The following is a 25,523-nucleotide window of genomic DNA, read 5'->3' on the forward strand; positions in this document are numbered from 1 at the left end:
TATTATTGCACTGAGTTTCTACTTTTAATTGAGTTGACTGTCTACTTTCTAAAGAAAATAAAGACAAAAAAGGCAACATAATGGACAAATATAGCCCTACTGTCATGCTTTCTAGCATTTAGGAAATGGGTAGCCTACACATAATGTCAAAGAAAAAGCCTTTAATTTTCTCAGACAGATGTGAACTGCGATCGATAACACTAGTAAACGTCATGAAGCACGGTTTATCCCTCCCTCCGCCAAGTTATAACTGCGTGTCGTCAGGTTCAAATCAGAGTTACACCGCGGTATTTTGCCGCAGATAATCCACAGAAACCAGCTCACTGCAAATCGGTGAAGCTTCTCTCCACAGGCATTTTTTGCGGGTATTTTTTTTTTACCTGTGCTGGCCATACAACTAAATTCAGCAGCACACAGGGTCTGGAGCGCGTTAAAGGTTAATGCTGACTGGAGTGATTTAACAGCTGGACTGAAGAGCGAGTTTGAACTCTTCCAGGAGGGATGATTTTGAGTATGCGTTGATTACACACAGTAGGCTATTGCTGCAGGCGCGTGTGCGTATTTGTCTTCATTCTGTGCCTGTCGCGCAGTACAGTACCTCCAATGATTTTTTTGATTTTTTTTACATTGCAGTATATCAAAGTGAGGGGAGATTAGGATACAACAGTGAAAGAATGTGGGTTTCCTGAAATGAATGTGCCTCTCAAAGAGCTGTTTCATTTTATTTTACGGTGACTCGATGATGGATTAAAGGAATGTGTTTTAGTATTTTGACTGTTAAGTTAAAAAATATTTCTGGATGGATTTGAACGATATTGGAAAAAAATGAATGGGGCTGCAAGCCATCTGTCAACGTCCACGGATAATAGAGTTGTCAGGTTGCCGCTGCTGTGAATTTCCCAGTGGAGTATGCGCTAGCTTGCCCCGCAGTTCTAGCGTGTTGCTCGTCTTCTCAAGGGTAGTAGAAGTGCTCTGAGGAGGTTGGCTTGTGTTGGTCAAACTTTGGAAAACAGACACCTTATTTCAGGGGAGGGTGGAGAAAATATGTTTAATCTTTAGTTAACATAATGTGTGATTATACTTATTAACGTATACATTCTTGATTTTAAATATTTTTGTATTGTTATTATTAATCTATTAATTTATGTTATATAATTTTTCTTTTTAATGTGCAAGCTGTTAGGAATGTCACATTCAGTTCTTATCTGCAGACATGACTAGAGTGAGTTTATCCTGCTGTGCAAATTAAGGGCATCTAGAACTTATTATAAGTACTTTTTAAAACCCGGCAAGGATGGTTGTACACGACAACCCGAGTCGAATATTTAACAGTTACCTTTCCTTGGGGGAAACAGAGGACCTTGGGCACTGGCTGGGATTACCCCCATCTTTGGTTGTGACTGAGGGGCCCTTCCCCGCTTCCCCCGAGCTCCCGACCCCGGAGCTGCAGTTTGCAAACGGGACCAACTCCACTGACTGCGGAGAGGAAATCTTGTTGTACGGGGACGTTGAGAAAGTCATTATCGGGATTGTCCTTTCCATCATCACCCTCACCACCATCGGTGGGAACTCGCTCGTCATCATTTCGGTCTGCATAGTTAAGAAGCTTAGGCAGCCTTCTAACTATCTGGTTGTGTCGCTGGCCGCAGCGGATCTATCGGTCTCCCTGGCTGTCATGCCCTTTGTTATCATCACAGACCTGGTGGGCGGGGAGTGGCTCTTCGGAAAGTTATTCTGCAATGTCTTCATTGCCATGGACGTCATGTGCTGCACCGCTTCCATCATGACACTGTGCGTGATCAGCGTGGACAGGTATTATTATTATTATTATTATTATTATTATTATTATTATTATTATTATTATTAGTAGTAGTAGTAGTAGTCCTATTTAAGGGACAGTTATGGACTGCACCGACTGCCCAATGGCAGCCGGTGCACCAGCCGCCCAAAGGCGGTAGGAGAAAAAATTCAAATTAGCACCCCTAAACAAATGGGGGTGCCAACAAGGACTGAGCCTTAACTAATAAACAGAAAAACCGGTACAAATGTCTGTAAATTAAATGTTTAATACCAGAGGGGAGGTGGTACAGAGCACGCCCCCTAGAGCCCACTGGTCGACAAAAGAGATCATGTTGCCAGCGGACTCCGCGTGGGCGTTCTCTAACTTAACCCTTGATCGGACAAGGCCAGTAGTAGTAATAGTAGTATGGCAGGTGTTCCCAGTAGGTATTTTAGTGTGCAAGATGACTGATCTAAATTAACTGCTGTACTGCCAGAAGGCGCGCTGTTACGGGTGAAGGCAGCTATGTCAGTGTGAGAATGCTCTTGTGTCTTGCGGGTTTTATTTTTTTTTTTTTTTTAACTTCTCTATTGGTGGATAGTGTGTGGGATTGTCTTTTCCCCATTCATCCAGTTTTTAAATTACTGTATTTATCACTAAATTCACTTTTCTGCTGTAGGATGGGTCATTCAAAAAGCGATTGATACCAGCTCGCAGACTTATAAAGCTTTATATGCTGTACTGTTCTCAATTTGTATTCCTTACGGAACAGGTGTCATGTCAATCTGTCAAATTGTCTTACTTCGCATACACCGCATGCCCAGACTATTTCCCCCTTGCACGGCGCATGCCCAGATGCCTTTTCCTTGCGGACGAGGACGCCCATCAAAAAACAATACCCAAGTCTTTGCATATGAAATGCGTGTTTTGTAAACATACATTTTACTCCACGTGTAATTAATTATTTTTATATTAAATACAGAGAGCTGCTGTTAACGAACGGTAAAGTGTAATACTGAGGGAGTTACATTTTTTGAATAAAAAAGCAAAAGAAAAATGCATTTGTTTACATTGAAGCGCAGCGTTTTCTTGAAGCTATAAGTAACTTCAAGTACACCTTTGTTAAATAGTTTTGCAAAGGTAGCATACCTTCATACATAGAACTATGTATGACATTTTGACAGTCCACACACCCCCATCAAATTTTGGAACCTTCAATAAAGAACATTATCAAAGTATGATATATTAGGCATCTATCAATTGGTAGACCATGAACAATTGCCAAAATATTGTATTACATTTTCACAACACACAGGATTTGGTACATATGGGAACTATATATGTTTTTTTATTATTATTATTATTATTATTATTATTATTATTATTATTATTATTATTATTATTATTATTATTATTACAGATATTTGCCTGGTATGAGTTCCAATACTATTTGTTATGTTGATATTAGTTTGAAAATAAGTAATGTTAATTATATTACACTATTTTAGTTCTGCTATATATTTTTTGGAATCTTTTTAAAATACTCTCTATATAACCACCAAGATGATGATGATGATGATTATTATTATTATTATTATTATTATTATTATTATTATTATTATTATTAATTTATTTATTTATTTGGCAGAGGCCTTTATCCAAGGTGACTTACAGGTGTTACATGGCAGTAAAGGGTTACAATGCAAGCTTAATATTTAAATAGTGTAGTTTACAGTAAGTGCAAATAATACTACTAAAATACAATTTGAACTAGGATGCAACAAGTTATATCTACAATAACATAGTAGTGCAATAGTACAAGGATAGTTGAGGATCCAGCAACGTGGTGCATAGGTCAGGCAAGTCCAGTGCATAATAGGAGCAGTAGAGCAGGAGATCTAAAAGTGCAGTCTCAACAGGTGGGTCTCGAAGAGGCGGCGGAAGGCGGTGAGAGACGAAGCAGTCCTAAAGGTCTCCTGTAGCTGGTTTCACTACAGAGGGGCTAGGGAAGAGAAGGAGCATGCATGGGAGGATGGAGAGTGAAGGGAAGGCATGACCAGTCGACTTGTAGAGGAGGAGCAGAGAGGGCGAGAAGGGGTGTAGGGAGACACATGGGATTGGAGGTAGGAGGGAGCAGTTGGTGAAGAGAGTGGTAGGCAAGAACAAGGGTCTTGAATTGAATGCAAGCAGAGATAGGATTCCAGTGAAGGGTGTGAAGCAGAGGGGCAGCATGAGAGGAGCGTGGTTGGGAGAATTCTGAAGGAGATTGCTGAAGGGGGCGGATAGCCGAAGCAGGGAGACTAGCGAGGACAGAGTTACAGTAGTCCAGTCTGGATAGTATAAGAGCTTGGACTAGGAGTTGGGTGGAATAGGTAGTGAGAAAAGGACAGATTCAGTAGATGTTGCTATGAAAGAAACAGCAAGTGTGTGTCAGGAAGATGTGTAGAGAGAAGGAGAGGGAGGGGTTTTTAGCAGGAGATGGAGGGAGTGAGTCAAGGGAGACTGAGATGGAGAGGTCAGAGGTGGGAGAGGAGGTCAAATTTAGAGAGGTTGAGTTTGAGGTGGTGAGAATACATCCAAGCTAAGATAGCAGAGAGGCATTCTGAGATGCGGGAGGAGATTTGGGAGTCAAAGGAGATGAAGATCTGGGCATCATCCGCATAAAGGTGGTAGGAGATGCCAAATGAGGAGATTAGTGCCTAGCGAGTGGGTGTAGAGTGAAAAGAGGAGGGGTCCAAGGACATATCTTTGAGGTACACCTGTAGAGAGGGGGTGAGGAAAAGAGGAAGAGAGAGAGACACACCAGGAAACCTGGAAGGAGAGGTTAGAAAGATAGGAGGAAAAGTAGGCAGGAGCATTGACTGAGATCCCCAAGGTCAGAGAGAGGAGAGGAGAATAGAATTAACAGTATCAAAGGCAAAGGAGAGATCAAGGAGAATTAGAACAGAGGAGAGAGAGGCAGAGAGGGCGGTTTCTGTGGAATATGCAGGACAGAACCCAGATTGGAGAGGTTCAAGCAGAGAGTGCTCGGTGAGCAAGGATGCCAGCTGGCAGTGGACAGTTGGCTCGAGAGTTTTAGAGAGGAATGGGAGGAGAGAGACAAAAATATGATGTTAGCAAAAATCGATGTTACACCAGCATGAAATTCCCAGAGGAGACTGCTTCTTAGAAAGTAAATAAAATGTAAGAGATCTAACTTTTTCTTGGAGCCAGTTTTGTAGGATACTCACAGCCAATTTATAAGCATTTATTGTTTAGTTTTTGTTTCATTTTGGTCAAGTTCGAGTTGAGTCAGTTCTGGTATTTAACTGTGCCTTTTTTTTCTTTTAAAGAAATTTGAAAAACTAGTACTTTGTCAAATTCTTCTTCATATAATTCTTCAACAGTTTTCCATTAATACATTTTATTCTGGGTCTGACATTTTCTTTAAGTTAATAGTTACTTACCTGTCCTAACTGTATAACATTTAATGTCTGCAAGTGGCAGAGGAATTTGAACCAAAGGTGATGTGTCTGTTGAAATATTGTGTGGGATTAATGTATGGGTGATAGAATGTATCTAACCAATCAGAGAGCAGGATGTTTCCAAACAGATTTATAATTATTATTATTGTCACTCTGAAATACTGCATGGTGAAGCTGATTTTTCAAAACTATTATAGCCTTTATGGTGTTCATAAGAAGAACATTATTTAAGAAACACATTTTACTAATAATCAAAATATTTTTCCCCCCTTAAACTTTGATCTTTGATCCCCTGTAAAGGTAAAATTTGCAGGTTAGTAAGGACAACACATTGGATATTGCCCCTATTTGTACTTACTGTTCACGTTTAAGGAAATGCACGGGACCTCATGTTAATGGAGATAATATGATAGACTCAACTAGCTGAATTATTTTTTTATTTTTTTATATGGTATTTGGTGGAAGGGTTACATATGCCAACATCTGCAAGGGGTGTAGGTCTGAGGGATGCCTGACACAAACCTTCTGGGGACCCCTTGGCCATCACAAGATAATGTACGTTTTTATTTGTTTATTTAGCAGATACCTTTATCCAAGGCAATTTACAGAGACTAGGGTTTGTGAACTATGCATCAGCTGCACAGTCACTTACAACAACGTCTCACCCAAAAGATAGAGCACAAGGTGACTTTCTCAGGGTCACACAGTGAGCCAGTGAGTGAGCAGGGATTTCAACAAGGGACCTCTTGGTTACAAGCCCTTTTCTTTAACCACATGACCACACAGCCTCCTATAATATTTACATACAGGAATATTCTCTTCCAAATGACCCTGATACCTCACATAAAAATGTTCCTCAGGCCTGGGGGACCGATTCAATTACGTGAGAGCTGCTGTTAGAGGCTTGTGATAATTCTGAATATACCACTTGCTGTACTATCTTCAAGGCAGCTCTATCATAATTGTATAATCTTTCCAATGTCCTGCTAAAAGTTTTTACTGGGAGAGGGGTCCTCAGGGAGGATGCCTCATGTCATGGTTGCTGCAAACGAAGAAAGTAGGAGGAAGCAGGGCAACCTATCACAACTGAACCGTTGAGTTCAAACTATTGTTTTACCTTCTCTGGGGGGAACACTTATGGTTCAACAGCTGGCAGTCACTTAATGAACCTGGCACTAATAAAAAAAGGGAATAGCGTAGACCCTCAAACATGACACTGTATTGGAAAAAGAGCAAACATTTGAATGAATGAGGCCACGAAACATGTATAGTGCTGTATATTTCTTGGCTTTTGTGTTTTTTAACAATGTGTTATTGATTTTCATGGTGACATGATCAATGTGTCTGGCAAACTTAAAGCAAAATTCTAGACTTCTAGATAGTTACATGTGTCAGTTCTATCTAGGGCTTCTCTTTGCTTGGTTCAAACTCATGACGGATGGTTTGGTCTGGCTAACTTGTGATTTGAGTCAACAAACACAGATGCAGCCTGTTGAAGTGACAAGCTACTGGAAATGCAGTGGTGTTAATGCGAATGCTTCTTAAGTGTTCGATTATTTTAGAACCTCAATCTGTTAATGAGCAACATTCAATAAGAACACAGCTTCAACCTCAATAACAAAGTTGGAACTGGTATTTAAAACAGAAACAGCATAGTCTGAGCAGGAATGTATTCCAACAGTTTGACAACCGAAAGTGAACTGAAATCTTGTTTTAGAGGCCAGTTGTACTGGCTTGGAAATATATACACATTAAAAAAAACAGCCCTGGTTACAGTCTATTTAACTCAGAGAATTGCTTTTACTGAAGGACGGAGCTATCCATCCTTGATAAGTACACATTCTTCTTTGCAGTAGTATGTGATTTAGCAGTGTTAGTTTTGATATCACAGTACTTTCAGTCATTCGAGGCAGCTTCCCCACCTTGAAGTCGGTCATTGATGGTTTTTATTGTGACAGTTTTCAAACTCTTCTTCCTTCTTAAAGTGATGTCTTTCTAGAGGTTCTATGTGAAGTTGTTTAATGTATAATTTATATTGGTTACTCAATCTGTTCTTGCAGAGTGCCCTGACTGAATTCTGTGCTGGTTCTCATTGGTCTGTAGAATAAACAGTTCTAAAAACCTCAACATGCAGTAAAATAAACACAGTGTGCCATGAGGGCACAAGTGCATAACAGTGTTCAGAAAACATCCGAGATAGAGTTCACAATGTTACACTAATGAAACACGAAAGTACACTTGATGGGTCTTCTAGTTAGACCACATGCTTTGACCTTTCTTTGTTTTAACAGTGTCTGAACACCGTTCCTGATTGCTTGAAACTTTTACCAGTGAGGGCGAAGGTGGAGTGAAGTTTCAGGGTTTTCTAACCATAGACTTGATTGAGCAAACCTCTGGCTAAACGGACAATCTAAATCCAAAATGCAGTAGAAGTTTTTTGATGGAGACAAATTACACCGTGTAACAAATTTTTTTTTTTTTTTTGGTTCCTGGGTAGTAAGTGTTATTTCCTAATTGCTTATGCCTCAAAAGTATAGAAAATGGCTATTATTCCCCACAAACTTTGCTTTTGTGACCAGGACAGTGATATTTTGAAATTTACCTATTTTCCAGAACATTCCAGATAGATTCAGTGCTGAGTAAACTTGGAGTAACTTCTAGAACTTTCTAGTATAAATACAGGGGCCTTAAGCCCACCAGTTCAGTTTAGTTCCAGCTGCCTAAGTGGATACATATCTGCATTTTTCTGAGATGGCATCAAGGTCATAGGAGACTTCAAAATGGTGGCATTTCTGATGGGTCTCCAAGGCGGTTTTACCAAGTTTCCCTGCTATCTTTGCCTTTAGGACAGCAGGGACACCAAGGCGCACTACCACGGGCGGGACTGGCCACAGCGGACCGAGTTCTCTGTGGGGAGGAACAATGTCAAGTGGGAGCCACTGGTGGACCCCCGGAAGGTGCTGATGCCACCACTGCACATCAAATTGGGCCTTACGAAACAATTTGTCAGAGCTCTAGATAAGGAGTCGGCAGCCTTCATACCTTCAAGACTTCTTCCCTAAGCTGTCTGAGGCAAAGGTCGAAGCCGGTGTCTTCGTCGGACCACAGATAAAGAAGATCCTGGAGTGCAATGAATTCCCCAAGAAGCTCACTAGTAAGGAGAAAGCGGCTTGGAACAGCTTTGTCGCAGTGGTTCGGGGCTTCCTGGGCAATCACAAGGCCGAAAACTATGTGGAGCTGGTTGAGACTCTGGTGAAGAACTACGGCACAATGGGCTGTAGGATGTCCCTCAAAGTCCATATCCTTGCTGCTCATCTTGATAAATTCAAGGAGAACATGGGAGCGTACTCGGAGGAGCAAGGCGAGCGCTTCCACCAGGATATACCAAGGACAGTATAACGAGAACATGATGGGAGACTACATTTGGGGGCTGATTCGTGAAAGTGATTTACAGTATAATCGTAAATCTCGAAAAACTACTCACTTTTAAATCTTTTGTAGTCATTTTTGTATTACTTTAGTATAAATACATGTTAATTTGGATTCATATGTTGTTTTTTTCGGACTTTATGTGAACGAAAAGACACAAATTCGCCCGTTTTCTCATTGGAAATAGGTAAATTTCAAAATATCACTGTCCTGGTCACAAAAGCAAAGTTTCTGGGGAATAATAGTCATTTTCTATACTTTTGAGGCATAAGCAATTAGGAAATAACACTTACTACCCAGGAACAAAAATTGTGTTACATAGTGTTATCATTGAATAACGAAATTACACAATTGTGTACAATAATTAAGTTGCCACAGCTGATAAATCTTTAGGCTTATGAATGGGTGGGGAACTGAGAGAGTTGATTTTTTTTTTTTTTAAATGTAAATATTGACTCTACATATTGGACATGTTTGTTTAACCAAATAGCAGTAACTAAATATCATTCATATATATATATATATATATATATATATATATATATATATATATATATATATATATATTGTGAGATAGCAGGGGGGGGGTTTAAGCCTCCCTGAAGAAAAACATGTAAAAATGCACATTTGTTTAGTTTAATTGTTTGGTTTATTGCTTTTCTGTTAATCAGTTTTGTTAATTGTTTTATTGTTTAATTATCCCCTGCACCTGGGCAGCAATTGTAAATTAGGACCAGGTGCAGGGTATAAAAGAGGAGCAGTTAGAATGCTCAAGGCTGTTGAGTGGAGGGAGGCAGAAGAGGTGCTCTGTCTCCGAGTAGCCAGAATTAAAAGTAAGTGCCCTGTTAAGCCCGTGTGGTTTTGTGTTTGTGGTGCCAGGTAAACGGTTTAGCCATCCTGCTAAATTGTCAGAGCAGAAGGAAGCAAGTTTTCTTCCAGGACAACCTTGTACTTGGCTTGATTCATGCCAAAGCTGCCCGATTCCAGCCTTGCTGAAGCACCCCCAGATCATCACCGATCCTCCACCACATTTCACAGTGGGTGCGAGACACTGTGGCTTGTAGGCCTCTCCAGGTCTCCGTCTAACCATTAGATGACCAGGTGTTGGGCAAAGCTGAAAATTGGACTCATCTGGGGGTGCTTCAGCAAGGCTGGAATCGGGCAGATTTGTCTTTGTGAAGGACGCATGACTCAAGCCAAGTACAAGGTTGTCCTGGAAGAAAACTTGCTTCCTTCTGCTCTGACAATGTTCCCCAACTCTGAGGATTGGTTTTTCCAGCAGGACAATGCTCCATGCCACACAGCCAGGTCAATCAAGGTGTGGATGGAGGACCACCAGATCAAGACCCTGTCATGGCCAGCCCAATCTCCAGACCTGAACCCCATTGAAAACCTCTGGAATGTGATCAAGAGGAAGATGGATGGTCACAAGCCATCAAAAAAAGCCGAGCTGCTTGAATTTTTGCACCAGGAGTGGCATAAAGTCACCCAACATCAGTGTGAAAGACTGGTGGAGAGCATGCCAAGACGCATGAAAGCTGTGCTTGAAAATCAGGGTTATTCCACCAAATACTGATTTCTGAACTCTTCCTAAGTTAAAACATCAGTATTGTGTTGTTTAAAAATGAATCTGAACTTATTTTCTTTGCATTATTCGAGGTCTGACAACACTGCATCTTTTTTGTTATTTTGACCAGTTGTCATTTTCTGCAAATAAATGCTCTAAATGACAATATTTTTATTTGGAATTTGGGAGAAATGTTGTCAGTAGTTTATAGAATAAAACAAAAATGTTCATTTTACCCAAACAAATACCTATAAATAGTAAAACCAGAGAAACTGATAATTTTGCAGTGGTCTCTTAATTTTTTCCAGAGCTGTATATATATATTGTAAGACAGCAGGGAGGGGGTTAAAATCTTCCCTGCACAAAACACGTGCATATGCCCCAGTGGCTAATTGTTTTATTGCTTATTATCCCCTGCACCCGGGGGTGATTGAAAATTAGAACCGGGTGCAGGGTATTTAAGACGTGCAGCCAGTTTGCACGGGGCGGCTGCTGAGTAGAAGACAGATAGAGGGCTCTGTCTTAGCCGTCATGAGAAAAGTGCTGTATTAAACCTGTGTGTTTTTTTTTGGTTTGTGACAGGTAAACGGCTTAGCCGTCCTTCGAGTTAGTCAGGGAATAACCTGTGTAGTCAGCGCTCCAAAAACGGAGCTAGGTGTTTATTTTGTGTTTGGTTTTTGTTTTGTGTGTATTAAAAATAGCGCAACCGCGCTTTAAACTCCATTTCTGTGTCCTGGGTCGTGTTTTTAAAGGGGCAACGAACCTGAGTGGGTGAGTTCTTTTACATATGGTGTCAGAGTGTGTGGGCGCCCCTACGACCCTAGAAATGGAGAGTATGAAGATTTAATTAAGAGGATCAACCGCAATACTGCTGCTCAAAAAGAGCAGAATGCGAGATGGGAGATAGAGTTCGGGTTGGCCCCACTGGAAAGAAGGGAGCGGGAGCCAACAGAGTTGGAGCTGCTGCTCCAAAAGTGAGAGCAGGCAGAAGAGGCGCTGCTGTCGGCAGCCCCAGCGAGAGAAGCCCCGGAGTCGCCTGCAATAGAGTTGGAGCTGATGCAAGGAGAACAGGAGGAAGAGACTGTCCCGGAGCCAGAGGAGGTGAGAACCGCACCTCCATCACAGCTCCAGCCCATAACCCCGGAAGAGGATCCGGCGCTGGTCAGTGCAGTCCCTTGCCCCTTGCTCCTGGACACCCTGCCGGTCTTCCTAGACCTCCTTGCGCTGGACCTGGAGCCCAGGAGTCTGCAACACTGGCCACAGCTCTGCCCATGGTTCCCTGCTCCGCTGTCCCCGAGCACCCAGACGTCGCTGGGCTGCTGCCAGACGTCGCTGATGCTCCCCCTGTTAGCTGCTTCACTTCCCCTGGGTGATCGGACATCACTGCGCCGGTCCCCAGGGGAAGATCTCTGTCCACTGCTGCATCCTCCAGTGCCCCGGCCTATGCTTCAGTCTCCCCTGTCAGCCTGGTGGGGTCCCGTGTCGCCGGTTCGTGGTCCCTTCCTGGAAGCGCCGGAGGGACCGACCCACCCTCAAGCCCGCCCGTGGAAGAGGGCGAAAATTGACATTTGTGGACTTGAGGGTGAGTGGTCGTTTAAGGGAGGAGGGAGGTGGCCGTCGAATGGCTGGTGTCTTGGAAAGACAAGGGGGGGGGATATGTAAGACATCAGGGAGGGGGTTAAAATCCTCCCTGCACAAAACACGTGCATATGCCCCAGTGGCTAACTGTTTTATTGTTTATTATCCCCTGCACCCGGGGGTGATTGATTTAAGACGTGCAGCCAGCCTGCACGGGGCTGCTGAGTAGAAAACAGATGGAGGGTTCTGTCTTAGCCGTCGTGAGAAAAGTGCTGTATTAAACCTGTGTTTTTTGTTTTTTTTTGGTTTGTGAAGTTTGTGACAGGTAAACGGCTTAGCCGTCCTGCGAGTTAGTCAGGGAATAACCTGTGTAGTCAGCGCTCCAAAAACGGAGTTAGGTGTTTATTTTGTGTTTGGTTTTTGTTTTGTGTGTATTAAAAATAGCGCCACCACGCTTTAAACTCCATTTCTGTGTCCTGGGTCGTGTTTTTAAAGGGGCAACGAACCTGAGTGGGTGAGTTCTTTTACATATGGTGTCAGAGTGTGTGGGCGCCCCTACGACCCTAGAAATGGAGAGTATGAAGATTTAATTAAGAGGATCAACCGCAATACTGCTGCTCAAAAAGAGCAGAATGCGAGATGGGAGATAGAGTTCGGGTTGGCCCCACTGGAAAGAAGGGAGCGGGAGCCAACAGAGTTGGAGCTGCTGCTCCAAAAGTGAGAGCAGGCAGAAGAGGCGCTGCTGTCGGCAGCCCCAGCGAGAGAAGCCCCGGAGTCGCCTGCAATAGAGTTGGAGCTGATGCAAGGAGAACAGGAGGAAGAGACTGTCCCGGAGCCAGAGGAGGTGAGAACCGCACCTCCATCACAGCTCCAGCCCATAACCCCGGAAGAGGATCCGGCGCTGGTCAGTGCAGTCCCTTGCCCCTTGCTCCTGGACACCCTGCCGGTCTTCCTAGACCTCCTTGCGCTGGACCTGGAGCCCAGGAGTCTGCAACACTGGCCACAGCTCTGCCCATGGTTCCCTGCTCCGCTGTCCCCGAGCACCCAGACGTCGCTGGGCTGCTGCCAGACGTCGCTGATGCTCCCCCTGTTAGCTGCTTCACTTCCCCTGGGTGATCGGACATCACTGCGCCGGTCCCCAGGGGAAGATCTCTGTCCACTGCTGCATCCTCCAGTGCCCCGGCCTATGCTTCAGTCTCCCCTGTCAGCCTGGTGGGGTCCCGTGTCGCCGGTTCGTGGTCCCTTCCTGGAAGCGCCGGAGGGACCGACCCACCCTCAAGCCCGCCCATGGAAGAGGGCGAAAATTGACATTTGTGGACTTGAGGGTGAGTGGTCGTTTAAGGGAGGAGGGAGGTGGCCGTCGAATGGCTGGTGTCTTGGAAAGACAAGGGGGGGGGATATGTAAGACATCAGGGAGGGGGTTAAAATCCTCCCTGCACAAAACACGTGCATATGCCCCAGTGGCTAACTGTTTTATTGTTTATTATCCCCTGCACCCGGGGGTGATTGATTTAAGACGTGCAGCCAGCCTGCACGGGGCTGCTGAGTAGAAAACAGATGGAGGGTTCTGTCTTAGCCGTCGTGAGAAAAGTGCTGTATTAAACCTGTGTTTTTTGTTTTTTTTTGGTTTGTGAAGTTTGTGACAGGTAAACGGCTTAGCCGTCCTGCGAGTTAGTCAGGGAATAACCTGTGTAGTCAGCGCTCCAAAAACTGAGTTAGGTGTTTATTTTGTGTTTGGTTTTTGTTTTGTGTGTATTAAAAATAGCGCCACCACGCTTTAAACTCCATTTCTGTGTCCTGGGTCGTGTTTTTAAAGGGGCAACGCACCCGAGTGGGTGAGTTCTTTTACAATATATATATATAATGCTCAAATCGCGAAATGGTTATTTTTGTCGTCATTGACTGAATCCTGACTATGAGTGTAATATATATATATATATATATATATATATATATATATATATATATATATATATACACAGTGCCTTGCATAAGTATTCACCCCCCTTGGACTTTTCCACATTTTGTAGTGTTACAACCTGGAATTAAAATGGATTTAATTAGGATTTTTTGTCACTGATCTACACAAAATAGTCCATAATGTCGAAATGGGGAAAAAAATCTACATATTTTTCAAAATTATTTACAAATAAAAAACTGACACCCCTAAATAAGCTCTGGTGCAACCAATTGCCTTCAGAAGTCACATAATTAGTTGAATGGAGTCCACCTGTGTGCAATTAAAGTGTCACAGGATCTCAGATTAAATACACCTGTTTCTGGAAGGCCCCAGAGTTTGTTAGAGAGCTTATCTAAACAAACAGCATCATGAAGACCAAGGAGCTATCAAAACAAAATGAACGAGGCAAACTAGGGTAATGTAAGAGTTAATCATTAAACAGTTTTAGTACTGTGATGTATTTTTAATTTTTATTTTAATTTTTTTGTTTTTATCGGTGATCTTTTGTTGCTTTTGTGCATTTTAATTTGCAAGTGAACTCTGACATTAGGGCCTTATCGAACATTCTGTAATTCTGTATACTGACTCAGGATACTGTTTTAATTCTGAAAACTGTGCTGTTTTGTTTTTTTCTCTTTTGGTTTTGCTAAATTGCATTGCCTTTTACGTTTTATGCAATTCTGTGCATGGATAACATTTAGATTTAATTTTGCTGCAGGTCGTTAATGGGAAATTTTACATACTGCTACAATACATACCAGATTTAAAAGTGTGTACTGTATTACAGTTAACGTTTCGTCTCTTTTAGTTTTGGCAAGTGATATTTTCAGAACCATATCGTTCTGAATTAAAATACTACGTCTGCAAAAAATATAGTACTGTACTAACAAAACCAATACAGTGCATCTAAATAAAAGCCTGCTTATTTTAAAAACACCATCGAGGCGGTTGATTAAAGAAATTGAGTCTCAAGAATTGTTAAATCTACTTATTTTTTCTCTATTATATACTGTATATATATAATGGAGAAAAAATTATCATTTGTTCAAATGACCTAAATAAAGACTTGTTTATTTGCCAAATGGCTAATGAGGATCTGCTGAGCTTGTGTGTGTGTGTGTGTGTGTGTGTGTGTGTGTGTGTGTGTGTGTGTGTGTTTTATTAATAGGTCAATCTTCTCCTGAGGGAGTTAACTAGCAACTCATTGGCACTTCATAGAATATTTATTCACAGAATTGTGGCTGCAATCCCAAGAAATGAACCACAAATTAGTCTGTAGTCAGTGTGCACAGTTTGTACAGCAATGACATGGTAAATGTCAATTAAGAGGGCACAGGCTGATAGTTTTTTATTCTGCCAGAGCTAATATTAGCTACACTACAGTATGATCATTCTGAAAATGCATCTGTTCTGCAGACCTCTATTTTAATGAGACAATATTAATTAGAAAAGTAGCTTTAAATTACATGTATAGTGTTTATAATGTTTTATTTTCTAGTAAGTCTGTATTAAGTTGCTTTGACCTGAGTTCTGGATCTGACTCATCAGTTCTAGTTGCCTGCCATAAATATATTTATTATAGGCTAGATCAGACAAAAAAAAATATTTTAGAATGAGGAGCCGGTGTCATCTAGTGATCTGCCCCTTTGGATCAAGTTTGCTGGTGCTTACTAACATAGGACAGTTTGGCTGATTAAGCCAACATTACATATATCAGGCAACAAGCACTGAAGCGCAGCTCCTGCACTCATAGTTGAAGCACCATAACACAATATAAAAAGTAAAGGGCATTGAAAAATAAATGAGAGCATGTAATCTGAAGCTACACACTCTTTAACATTATATGGTACATTTCGAATATCCTGTTGTATTGTCCAGAGGTGGGCAGTCTTTAGGCTCTAGTGAATAATGATTTCTGGGTCACAGATTACTATATTAGTTTATGGTTCACCATATGCACTCTTCTCTAGAAATGAGGTCTTGTTGACTGTCCAGCTTATCTACATTCCTTAAGGAATTGAAGAGTATCCACATGCTAACAAGCTGTGCTTGCAACAGAACACTGATGAAAGCATTGCTGAAAAAGGTCTACTAAAAAATAATTAATTAATACAAAGCTTTGTATCTATAAATTAGAATTTAAAAAAAACTATATATATATATATATATATATATATATATATATATATATATATACAGTGCCTTGCATAAGTATTCACCCCCTTGGACTGTTCCACATTTTGTAGTGTTACAACCTGGAATTAAAATGGATTTAATTGGGATTTTTACCATTTGATTTACACAACATACTTAACACTTTGAAGGTGCAAAATATTTTTTATTGTGACACAAAAGTTAATTAAACAAAAAAAAAGTCATTTGTTGGTTGCATAAGTATTCAGCCCCCTGAGTCAATACTTGGCAGAAGCACCTTTGGCAGCAATTACAGCTGTGAGTCTTTTTGGGTAAGTCTCTACCAGCTTTGCACATCTGGATCTTGCAATTTTTGACCATTCTTCTTGGCAAAATTGCTCAAGCTCTGTCAAGTTGGATGGGGACCGTTGGTGAACAGCAATTTTCAAGTCTTGCCACAGATTCTCAATCGGATTGAGGTCTGGGCTTTGACTGGGCCATTCTAAGACATTCAGGTTCTTGTTTTTAAACCACTCCAGTGTAGCTTTGGCTGTGTGTTTAGGGTCATTGTCCTGCTGGAAGGTGAACCTCCGCCCCAGTCCCAGGTCTCTTGCAGACTGAAACAGGTTTTCCTCTAGAATTTCCCTGTATTTGGCTCCATCCATCTTTCCCTCAATCCTGACCAGTTTCCCAGTCCCTGCCGATGAAAAGCATCCCCATAACATGATCCTGCCACCACCATGCTTCACCGTGGGGATGGTGTTCTCAGGGTGATGAGAAGTGTTGGCTTTGCGCAACACATAGCGTTTTCTGCTAAGGCCAAAAAGTTCAATTTTGGTCTCATCAGACCAGAGAACCTTTTTCCACGTGTTTGCTGTGTCTCCCACATACCTTTTGGCAAAATCCAAACAGGATTTGATATGGGTTTTTTTCAGCAATGGCTTTCTTCTCGCCACTCTTCCATAAAGCCCAGCTTTGTGGAGCGTCCGGGTTATAGTTGTCCCATGGACGGTTTCTCCCATGTCAGTTGTGGATCTCTCCAGCTCCTTCAGAGTTACCATTGGCCTCTTGGTTGCTTCTCTGACTAATGCCCTCCTTACCTGGTCACTGAGTTTTAGGCAAAGTCACGGTTGTTTCCATTTTTTAATAATGGATTTAACGGTGCTCCGAGGGATGTTCAAAGTTTGGGATATTTTTTTATAACCCAACCCTGATTCGTGCTTCTCCAGAACTTTTAGTTTTTACTTTTTAAACCTTCGATCAGATTGGGAAGAAACCTAGATATTAAATGAGGTCCAGTTAATTGGATATCAGATTAGGAGTGTCCAATCATGGTGGTGGAGGGCCATTGTCTCCAGGTTTAACAGGTAAAATGAGATAATTAACTACTGCAGGGTCTACATGGAGGTTTAGCAATTTAGAACAGGGTTGGAACAAAGACCAGGAGTGGAAGGTCCAACTTTGTACACCACTGGCTTAGATGAACATAACCAGTGGTTTTCAACCCCAGTACCTGGGGACCCCTGTGTCTTGTGGTTTTCATTCCAACTGAGCACTTAATTACTTAACTGAACCCTTAATTGAACCCTTGGCTGAAAAGGAGATTGAAGTTGGGGAGGATTTTCCATCCTGTTTATCCTGCCTTATGTTTTTATTATTATTATAAAACTAGAACTATGAATAAACCACAGATCCTGACTTATTTAACCCCAAGTTTAAGCATTATTGTTTTTTTAATTTGAATTTTTTAAATTATTACCATGATTAAACATGTAAGAGAATGTAATATGCGCTGCTTCAGATCCATAAAGCAAATGAGACGTTACATTTCACTTGCTTCCTGTTTGGTTAAATATCCAGAAGTAAATAAACAGACTCTGCTCCAGGCAACTGTTCCTGGCATTATGAGGATTACTGAATAATACTGAACAACTGAGGAGTTCCATCAAAACTGAGTGGGACTTATTGTGACTTTCACAGGCACTCACTTACTTGTTTCTTACAGAGTAGGTCTGGTTGGGGAGGATTGTCAAAGCAAGGAGTGCCCCCCTCACCCACCCCCAGAATGGTGACTATCTATACTCAAATAGCTCTTTTTATGTAAATGGTAGATATTTGAGCCCTCAGATTTCAACCTCACAGCACTTTATGTGCCAAAAAACTAAACTCAGCTTGAACTAACCTTCATGTTGCACCAAAAACCCAGTCACCAGCTTTCATTTATTTAAACCTTGTATCGAAACACACTTAAATACCAAGTCCTAATGTGGCAACGATTTAGAAAAGAGTTGAAGAGAAAGAAGGCTGTGTTGTGGCCTGTTATCAGTGTTGGTGTTAAAATTACCATGCTGGTGTACAGTAAAGCACAGGAGTAATCATCTTAGCCCCCACACCTTGCATTTACACTTGGTACACTGGGATAACTACTAGTAAAGTTTTGACTACTGTAAAAATGTAGTGATGTTTTTGGTCGTATACCTAAACCACTGCTGACGGTTGTAACTCACAGTGAATGCCATGCAATTATAATGGAATGTCTAGGCTGTGAAACAATCAGTCATTCTCATTAGATAATACCGGACACACACTTGCCTCTGGAGTCTAGTCATATACTTATGGATATTTAACCAAGTGGAATGCAAAGTCTAATTTGCTTCATGAATCTGAAGTGGCGCATAAAATATTTCTCTTACATGTTGAATCAGGCGTATAGGAATAATTCAAATTATTCAAATTACTAGCCATAACGATAATAAAAAAAAAGAAATGATCATGCCCACCAAAATAGATTGTTCTCAGTTTTACGCTCTCAAATGTGGCATCATGCTTTGAAACCCAAGGGCTGGGTGTCTAAAATACAGATTCTACATTTGCATGTTTTGATGTTTTGAAACAAAGAGCTTGCAAGAAAAAAAAACGTAGTTGCAGAAAATGGCAGGTTGTGATATAGTGCCTTGTAGGTCAGGCGAGCTATGTCACAGTTTTTAGGGAAAATACTTTTAGTGGAAAAGAAGTCACAGAAACACTGTATCAGAGGGACTGGGGCTGAATACAATGCCATCAGGACTCCAAAGCAGGTAATGAGAGATTTGACCAAATATTCAGACTCCCTATGTCATTTAAAAAGGGAACACAAAGTTGGAAATGCTACAGTGTTAGACCCCACTATTGGATGAAATACCCGGTCATCTTTCTTAATTGTAGGATTAATGATTGTAGGAGTAAGGAATGTTTTTTTTAATGCTTCCTATATTAATATGCACTCTGCTTTAATTTCATATACTGTAGCATCACCAAAGGCTCCTCTAACCTAACCAGCACCCTGGGATACTTTAAAAAACCTTTTAACCAGTTTCCCATTGACATGCCATCCCAGCTAACTGGACACAAAACATTGCAGACTAAACATTAGGCGTGTGTGACAGGATAGCGCTGTGGCCCAAGCTGTTACTGTCATGAAGGAGACTCAGGATCTGGAAGCTGCAGTTAAAGTGCTGTTGAGCATGTTTATTTGCAAGACAAGCAAATTGCAGTTATTAATGTAACATACTTGCTAATACAATTAAGTGCATAACTGTGAGTATTTAGCAAGTGGATATAATTGCTGATCACAATGCTGCCAGACATCATAAAGGGTACCAGACTGGAAGTGGCCAGGCTTGTTTAATTAATTCTCTTCAGAATTGATAGCACACATACTGTATTAATTCACTGGGAGGAGTATCTCTCTTTCTCTTCCCCAGAGAATTTACTGAGAGTTTCTGCAGAACAAAGCTGAGGGAAGTCAGTCAGAATGTTATTTAAGTTTCAGTATCTGTGTCTTTGTCTGCCCGTACTGAGAATAACACTAAACAATGAGCGATACTTTATTTTATCTGCATCTTCTTATCTACATTTTCTTAATAACTGTACTTGTTTAGTACAATATTATGTGTGTTCGCTACAATTTTCTATTGTCATTTCTGTATAGCTCACTATTTACCAGGTTTAATAAACTAATGTTTTAACTGTGTCTAGATTGATGCATACAGAAAATAGAGATCCAAACTTTACTGCTGCTGAACCAAAACCGTGTATTGTGCAGACCTGTTACACATGTACATATCTATATGCAATAGTACCATCTCCTGCATGTAACGATAGCTGTATTAAACATTGTTAAAGAGTAACAGTGAACTGGAATATATTCTTTAATGGACTGGAGTCAGAACATGATCATTTAGAAAACTGAATTTCTGAAGTGAGGTGTTTTCTTATTTTTTTAAATGATGGATACGGGGTGTTCAGCTGTAATTTCTGTCTCCTCTGAAACTGTGATGTTTGTAGAATAGTTTTCATTTACTTACATAGTTTCGGGGGGATGGGAATAATGATTCTGTAGCGAGAAAGAGCTACAGAATCATTATTAAGAGCTTCTTATTAATAATGGGTGTTCCGCCCCTCTAGTTATAATGGTTGGTCTCTTACCCAGAGTGCCAAATGCTAGGTTCAGAAGTATGAGCTCGTCTGGACCGAGCTGGGTTCAAGCCCAAAATGCTCTACACTGTATTTACATAAATATTGCAAAGTCTCTTAAGTGAATTGTATGTAACTCCTTACTGTGTTTGCTTAAATAAATGAATGCTGCTTTCAAGTCTGACTGTGGTCAGTTTTCTTGCAGCTAGCCGGGGATATTTAGAGAAATCATCACTGGTGCAGAAACTAAGCACACCCCTAGTCCTAGAACCACCTCACTGGAGAAATTCATCTTTTACAGTGGTTTAAAAAGGACATTAGTTATTAATCCTGTTATATGTTGATCTAAACAGAAACAGCAATGGAGAAGGATAAAGGACATCACATATATGATATCACACAGGTCATAAATGACATGATAAGAACATAGAATGGTATTAAGTGTTCCCTAAAGTGAATAATTAAACAACTAACCATACAAATTGCTTATATGTTGTACAGTATAATTAGGGCTTCTGATTTTCGGTTTTAACCGGTAAAACCCGATAAAACTAATTAAATTAATTAAATTAAATCGGTGGATAGCCAATAAACACCGGAAAACACCGGAAAAACAGTGGAAATGGTTCATCAATTCATGTTGACTTCACCCTTTAACCATTAAAAAATAAAACCTACTACAAAAATAATAATGAATATATTTCCCAATGCTGCTGGGCAACGTCCCGCTTTCCTGACTTGCATCTATCACTTGATTCGTTCTGACTACTTTAAACCCGCCCCATCTACTGAGTGACAGCACATTCCTACGTTCTATTGGAGACTCTGCTTGCGAGATTTAAAATGAGATTACAATCGGGAATGGAGGTTTGTTAGCGGGATTTCAAACTGTATTACAGTTAAGATACAGAGGACTTTAAATAGAATTGTGGCGAAATGTATAAATACCTACACACAAAAACCCCAGAAGAACGTGCCCGTGACCATAGGGATTTCGTTGTGGAAGACAGCAAAGGAAAGAAGGTACAACTTAAGTGTGCAAGTACTGTCAATTTAATACTATACATATTTTGACAGAAAAAAAAAAAACACTCAAGCATTTTTTAAAGTAACCGAAAACAGTCATTTCATACAGTATATCAAAAACAAAAGCCCCCAAAAAAAACGATTTACATAAAACTTGAAAATAGCTCAAAATAAGCACTGAAAAATACAGTTAATAAAACCCGTAAAACAGAAGCCCTAAGTATAATATAGTGGTAACAAGATAACAGTCATAAAACCAAATTCCTAAGGAATGTCAAAAGGATATAATTTTTTTTACTTTTGTAAAGAATACAGAATGCACACGATGGGTTCTTAAAGTGATGTATACAAGGATACCCACAATAAAAAGTTAACATGCACTTGCAGTCTGAATAGTATATAATTCAGTGCTGGGAATTGCCTGTAGTGCTGTTTTGCTAGTTGTGGTTCCATTGTTGTAGAATATAAATACAACTGGGTTAAAATGAAGGAAATCATTTTGGAAGATGCATTTCTAGTGTTGTATTATTTGTTCCACTTTGAGTTTGAGAAGGTCATTTTCCAAAGTTTTGTTATTGCATGTCCAGTGTGGCTTTTGGTTCTGAAATCTTAAAGTAGGTGTAGGTGGTTTATGTCATCTGAATTGCCTTTTATCTTCCCCTTACTATTTCACACTATTTGCAGTCATTCTGAGGTGTTATGGGGTCCAATTGCTCTAGTTCTGAGTTAACTTCCTCTACCTAGCTTTAAGCTTGCCCAGAGCATTCTGGAGAATCCTAATTGCCTGGACTGAACAGGCGCCATCTTTCCAGCTCAAAGCAGCTGTTAGCCGAGTAAAGAAAGATTTAAAGAGGCATTACATTAACTCAATATTGGAGAAACAGAACCCAGAAGCAATCAGAATGTTTGCAAACAGCATTCATTAGTAAGGATTTTTTTTTTTTAAATGATGTTAAAAGCTTCTCAAACTTACTCTTAATCATGTTTTGCTATATATTTCATGTTACACGTGACCACAAAGGCAGTGTGTTTAAAAAAACAACACCATTTTTAATTGTTTATTTTTAAAAATGTAGGCTACACACAAATGGTCTCTCTAACCTTCGAGAACATTTTCAAATATATATTTATAAAATGTCATGATCGAACTAAGTACTCTGACTGGTTTTAGCAATCACATGACTGTTCATGCATTTTTTGACTGGTCGGAACCTTTTCTTTGCCTCATCACATTCTTAAAACTTAAACTAACTGCATAAAGATCCCTTTAATTGAATACAATCTATTAAGTTTCACCCAGTTGTTTTTTTAATAACATATTGAAGGAGTTTAACAAGAATAAGAAACATTTCTATACATTTTTCAGGTATCTGGGGATAACCAGGCCCTTGACATACCCGGTACGGCAGAACGGGAAGCTGATGGCAAAGATGGTGTTCATCGTGTGGCTGCTGTCTGCCTCCATCACCCTGCCGCCCCTATTTGGCTGGGCCACCAATGTAACAGTGGAGCGTGTCTGCCTCATCAGCCAGGACTTCGGCTACACTGTCTACTCCACAGCTGTTGCTTTCTACATCCCCATGACGGTCATGCTCATCATGTACTACCGCATCTACAAGGCAGCCAAGATCAGCGTTAAGAAGCACAAGTTCACTTGCATCCCACGGCAGTACAACCGCAATGGTATCTACAGCACAGACCAGGAGGTGCGGGCGGGTCAGCACCACCGTGTCTTGCGCCGGGAAAGGGTGCTGGAAGAGTGCGCCACCCTCTCCAAGCTGCTTCGGCCCAACCGCAGGAACATCTCCATCTTCAAGAGGGAGCAGAAAGCCGCCAGGACCCTGGGCATCATTGTGGGCGCCTTCACCTTCTGCTGGCTGCCCTTCTTCCTCCTCTCCACTGCCCGGCCCTTCATCTGCGGCATCGAGTGCAGCTGCATGCCCCTGAGGCTAGAGCGGACCTTGCTGTGGCTGGGCTATGCCAACTCCCTCATCAACCCCCTTATCTATGCCTTCTTCAACCGGGATCTGAGGACTACCTTCTGGTACCTGCTCAGCTGCAAATACAGAAACATAAACCGGAGGCTGTCTGCAGCCGGCATGCACGAAGCGCTGAAAGCAAAAGAGAGACCTCAGTGCATATTGTAAAACAATGAAATAACTAACTTAACTAAATAGTTAAATAAATAAATGCTTGGATTGGTGGGCTTCCATGGCTCAGAGTTCTTGTTTTTGCAGTGCCACCTCAGGTGAAGATGTGTTTGTAGCTCAAAGTTATTCTGCAATGTACACATTATGAATATTATTTGAATTTACTATGAATGTTACGTAGATATATATTTAGCACATACAGTACATATGTCAAGGTAGATTTGTACTAGTGTACCATTCATTCAAGTCAGTATTTAAGTCAGCATTTCTCTATGTAGAAACGCATGCAAAGTTAGTTTGAAAGTTCAGTCTTCAGAGATATTGAAACAGTAAAAAGCTTTTGACAGCTTTTGGGAACATTAGTTGATTTGCATGGAAATAAATGTCTTGTGAGATTTTTGTTTGCTAGTCACTACTAGTAAGGATCATGCTGTTGAATGAATTTCTGCCTTTCCTGGAGTCCTAAGTTATTAAAATGACAAATGGAAAGTTTAAAATACAATAAAAAATATCTATGACGATCTAGGCTACCCCAGTTTTTTTTTTTTTTTTTAAGTATGCTGATACTATAACAGGAATTGAATTGCATTTTCATATTTTTTTTTATATAAAATCTATTAGATTTTAATTGATTCACATTTTCTACAAAAATGTTTATATATCAAAATATAAAAAAAAAAAAAAAAAAAAAAAAAAGCTTTGCTTGAAACCAGCCAACTAACGTGACTGAGCAAGAGCTTATCATGGAAAGTATTGAGGAATATAAAAGCATTATCACAACGAAATGCAACAGTGCTGCTGCTACCAAGTCCAGAGAGGAAGCATGGAAAAAATTGCAGATAAGCTAAATATGTAATTTTTTAAAAATGCATTTTTTATTACACAGGCTATGTATTTACCCCAATATAATTATTTCACACACGTCCAATTTAAATCTGCATGCTTGTAGTAATTGAATGTAACATGGACTGAGAGTTTGTTGCATGAGAATGGTTAGCTTTCTATTGTTTTGTCATAATTTGCCCTTGTTCTTTTTTTAATATATAATACTGTAGTAATATGTTGTACTAATTAATCGCCAACTGAGTATAGGAATGTGCCACTAGCAAAAAAGCACAGCCCTATGCATATAGTCTGTGTTACTGTCAACACACTCCTGCGCCGGGTGGTATGGGCAAGTAGATTTATTAGATAAATGATACCTTGCCGAACGAATCTATAGCTCTCAAATACAAAAACATCTGAATGATGCAAAGGATCTTGGCGATCTCTTAGTACTCTTTCCCTACGAAAAGCTAATATCTAATTAAAATTGCTCATTGATCTATGGGATCTCTAAGGAAGGGTGCTGTCATTTTAGAGGGGTGTGTCAAGTGCTTTCATTGGGTAGAAGTACGAGTTTTTATACACAGATCCGGCTACCTTTAAGTTAGCCTGCGCTGGAGCAGGTTTAAGATTAAGGATGTGTTGCTATGGTAACTTAGTCGGCTAGACTTTCAGCTTGCTTCGAGGAACGGAACAAGACAGACTTCTGTCAAGTTATCCTGAGAGTTATCCGACTAACTCAGTTAGCCAGCTAGGAACAGGGCCCGGATGCGGCGCGGCAAAAGCAATTGTTCTCAATTCACGCGCAGCGGCAGAGAGAAGCGGCACCTCACAGTGATGCGCAGGAGATAAACATTTTCAAACTACCAGCAGCCATTCTGGGGAAAGTATGAGGCTCCTTTACGATGAAGAAATAAATAAATAAATAAATAAATAAATAAATCGGAGTAAAAGCTTGTCGTTTTGATTCTAGAGTTGTATAATACAACATTAAGTAGGCTTGAAATCCGCCTTCATCAATATATTAACATAACATTTGACTTTATGAAGCAAAATTAGTTAATTCTTTATTCTAAATTAGATAATTCCTATCTGCTATTAACCACACACAGTACAGTACTGGTAATGGCAGATGACGTAGTCTGATCCCTGGTTT

General features: G+C 40.6%; 1 protein-coding gene across 1 annotated transcript; it reads left to right on the forward strand.

Moving 5' to 3' along the window:
• Positions 1-345: 345 nt before the first annotated feature.
• LOC117408366 (5-hydroxytryptamine receptor 7-like) lies at positions 346-24,044 on the forward strand. The gene is made up of 2 exons (XM_034013302.3): positions 346-1,812; positions 22,759-24,044. Exons 1-2 carry the CDS (start codon positions 1,295-1,297, stop codon positions 23,537-23,539), a joined length of 1,299 nt encoding a protein of 432 aa, XP_033869193.2. The 5' UTR covers positions 346-1,294; the 3' UTR covers positions 23,540-24,044.
• The last annotated feature ends 1,479 nt before the right edge of the window (positions 24,045-25,523 follow it).

Source organism: Acipenser ruthenus, chromosome 2 (genome assembly GCF_902713425.1).
Source record: "Acipenser ruthenus chromosome 2, fAciRut3.2 maternal haplotype, whole genome shotgun sequence".
NCBI lineage: Eukaryota > Metazoa > Chordata > Actinopteri > Acipenseriformes > Acipenseridae > Acipenser > Acipenser ruthenus.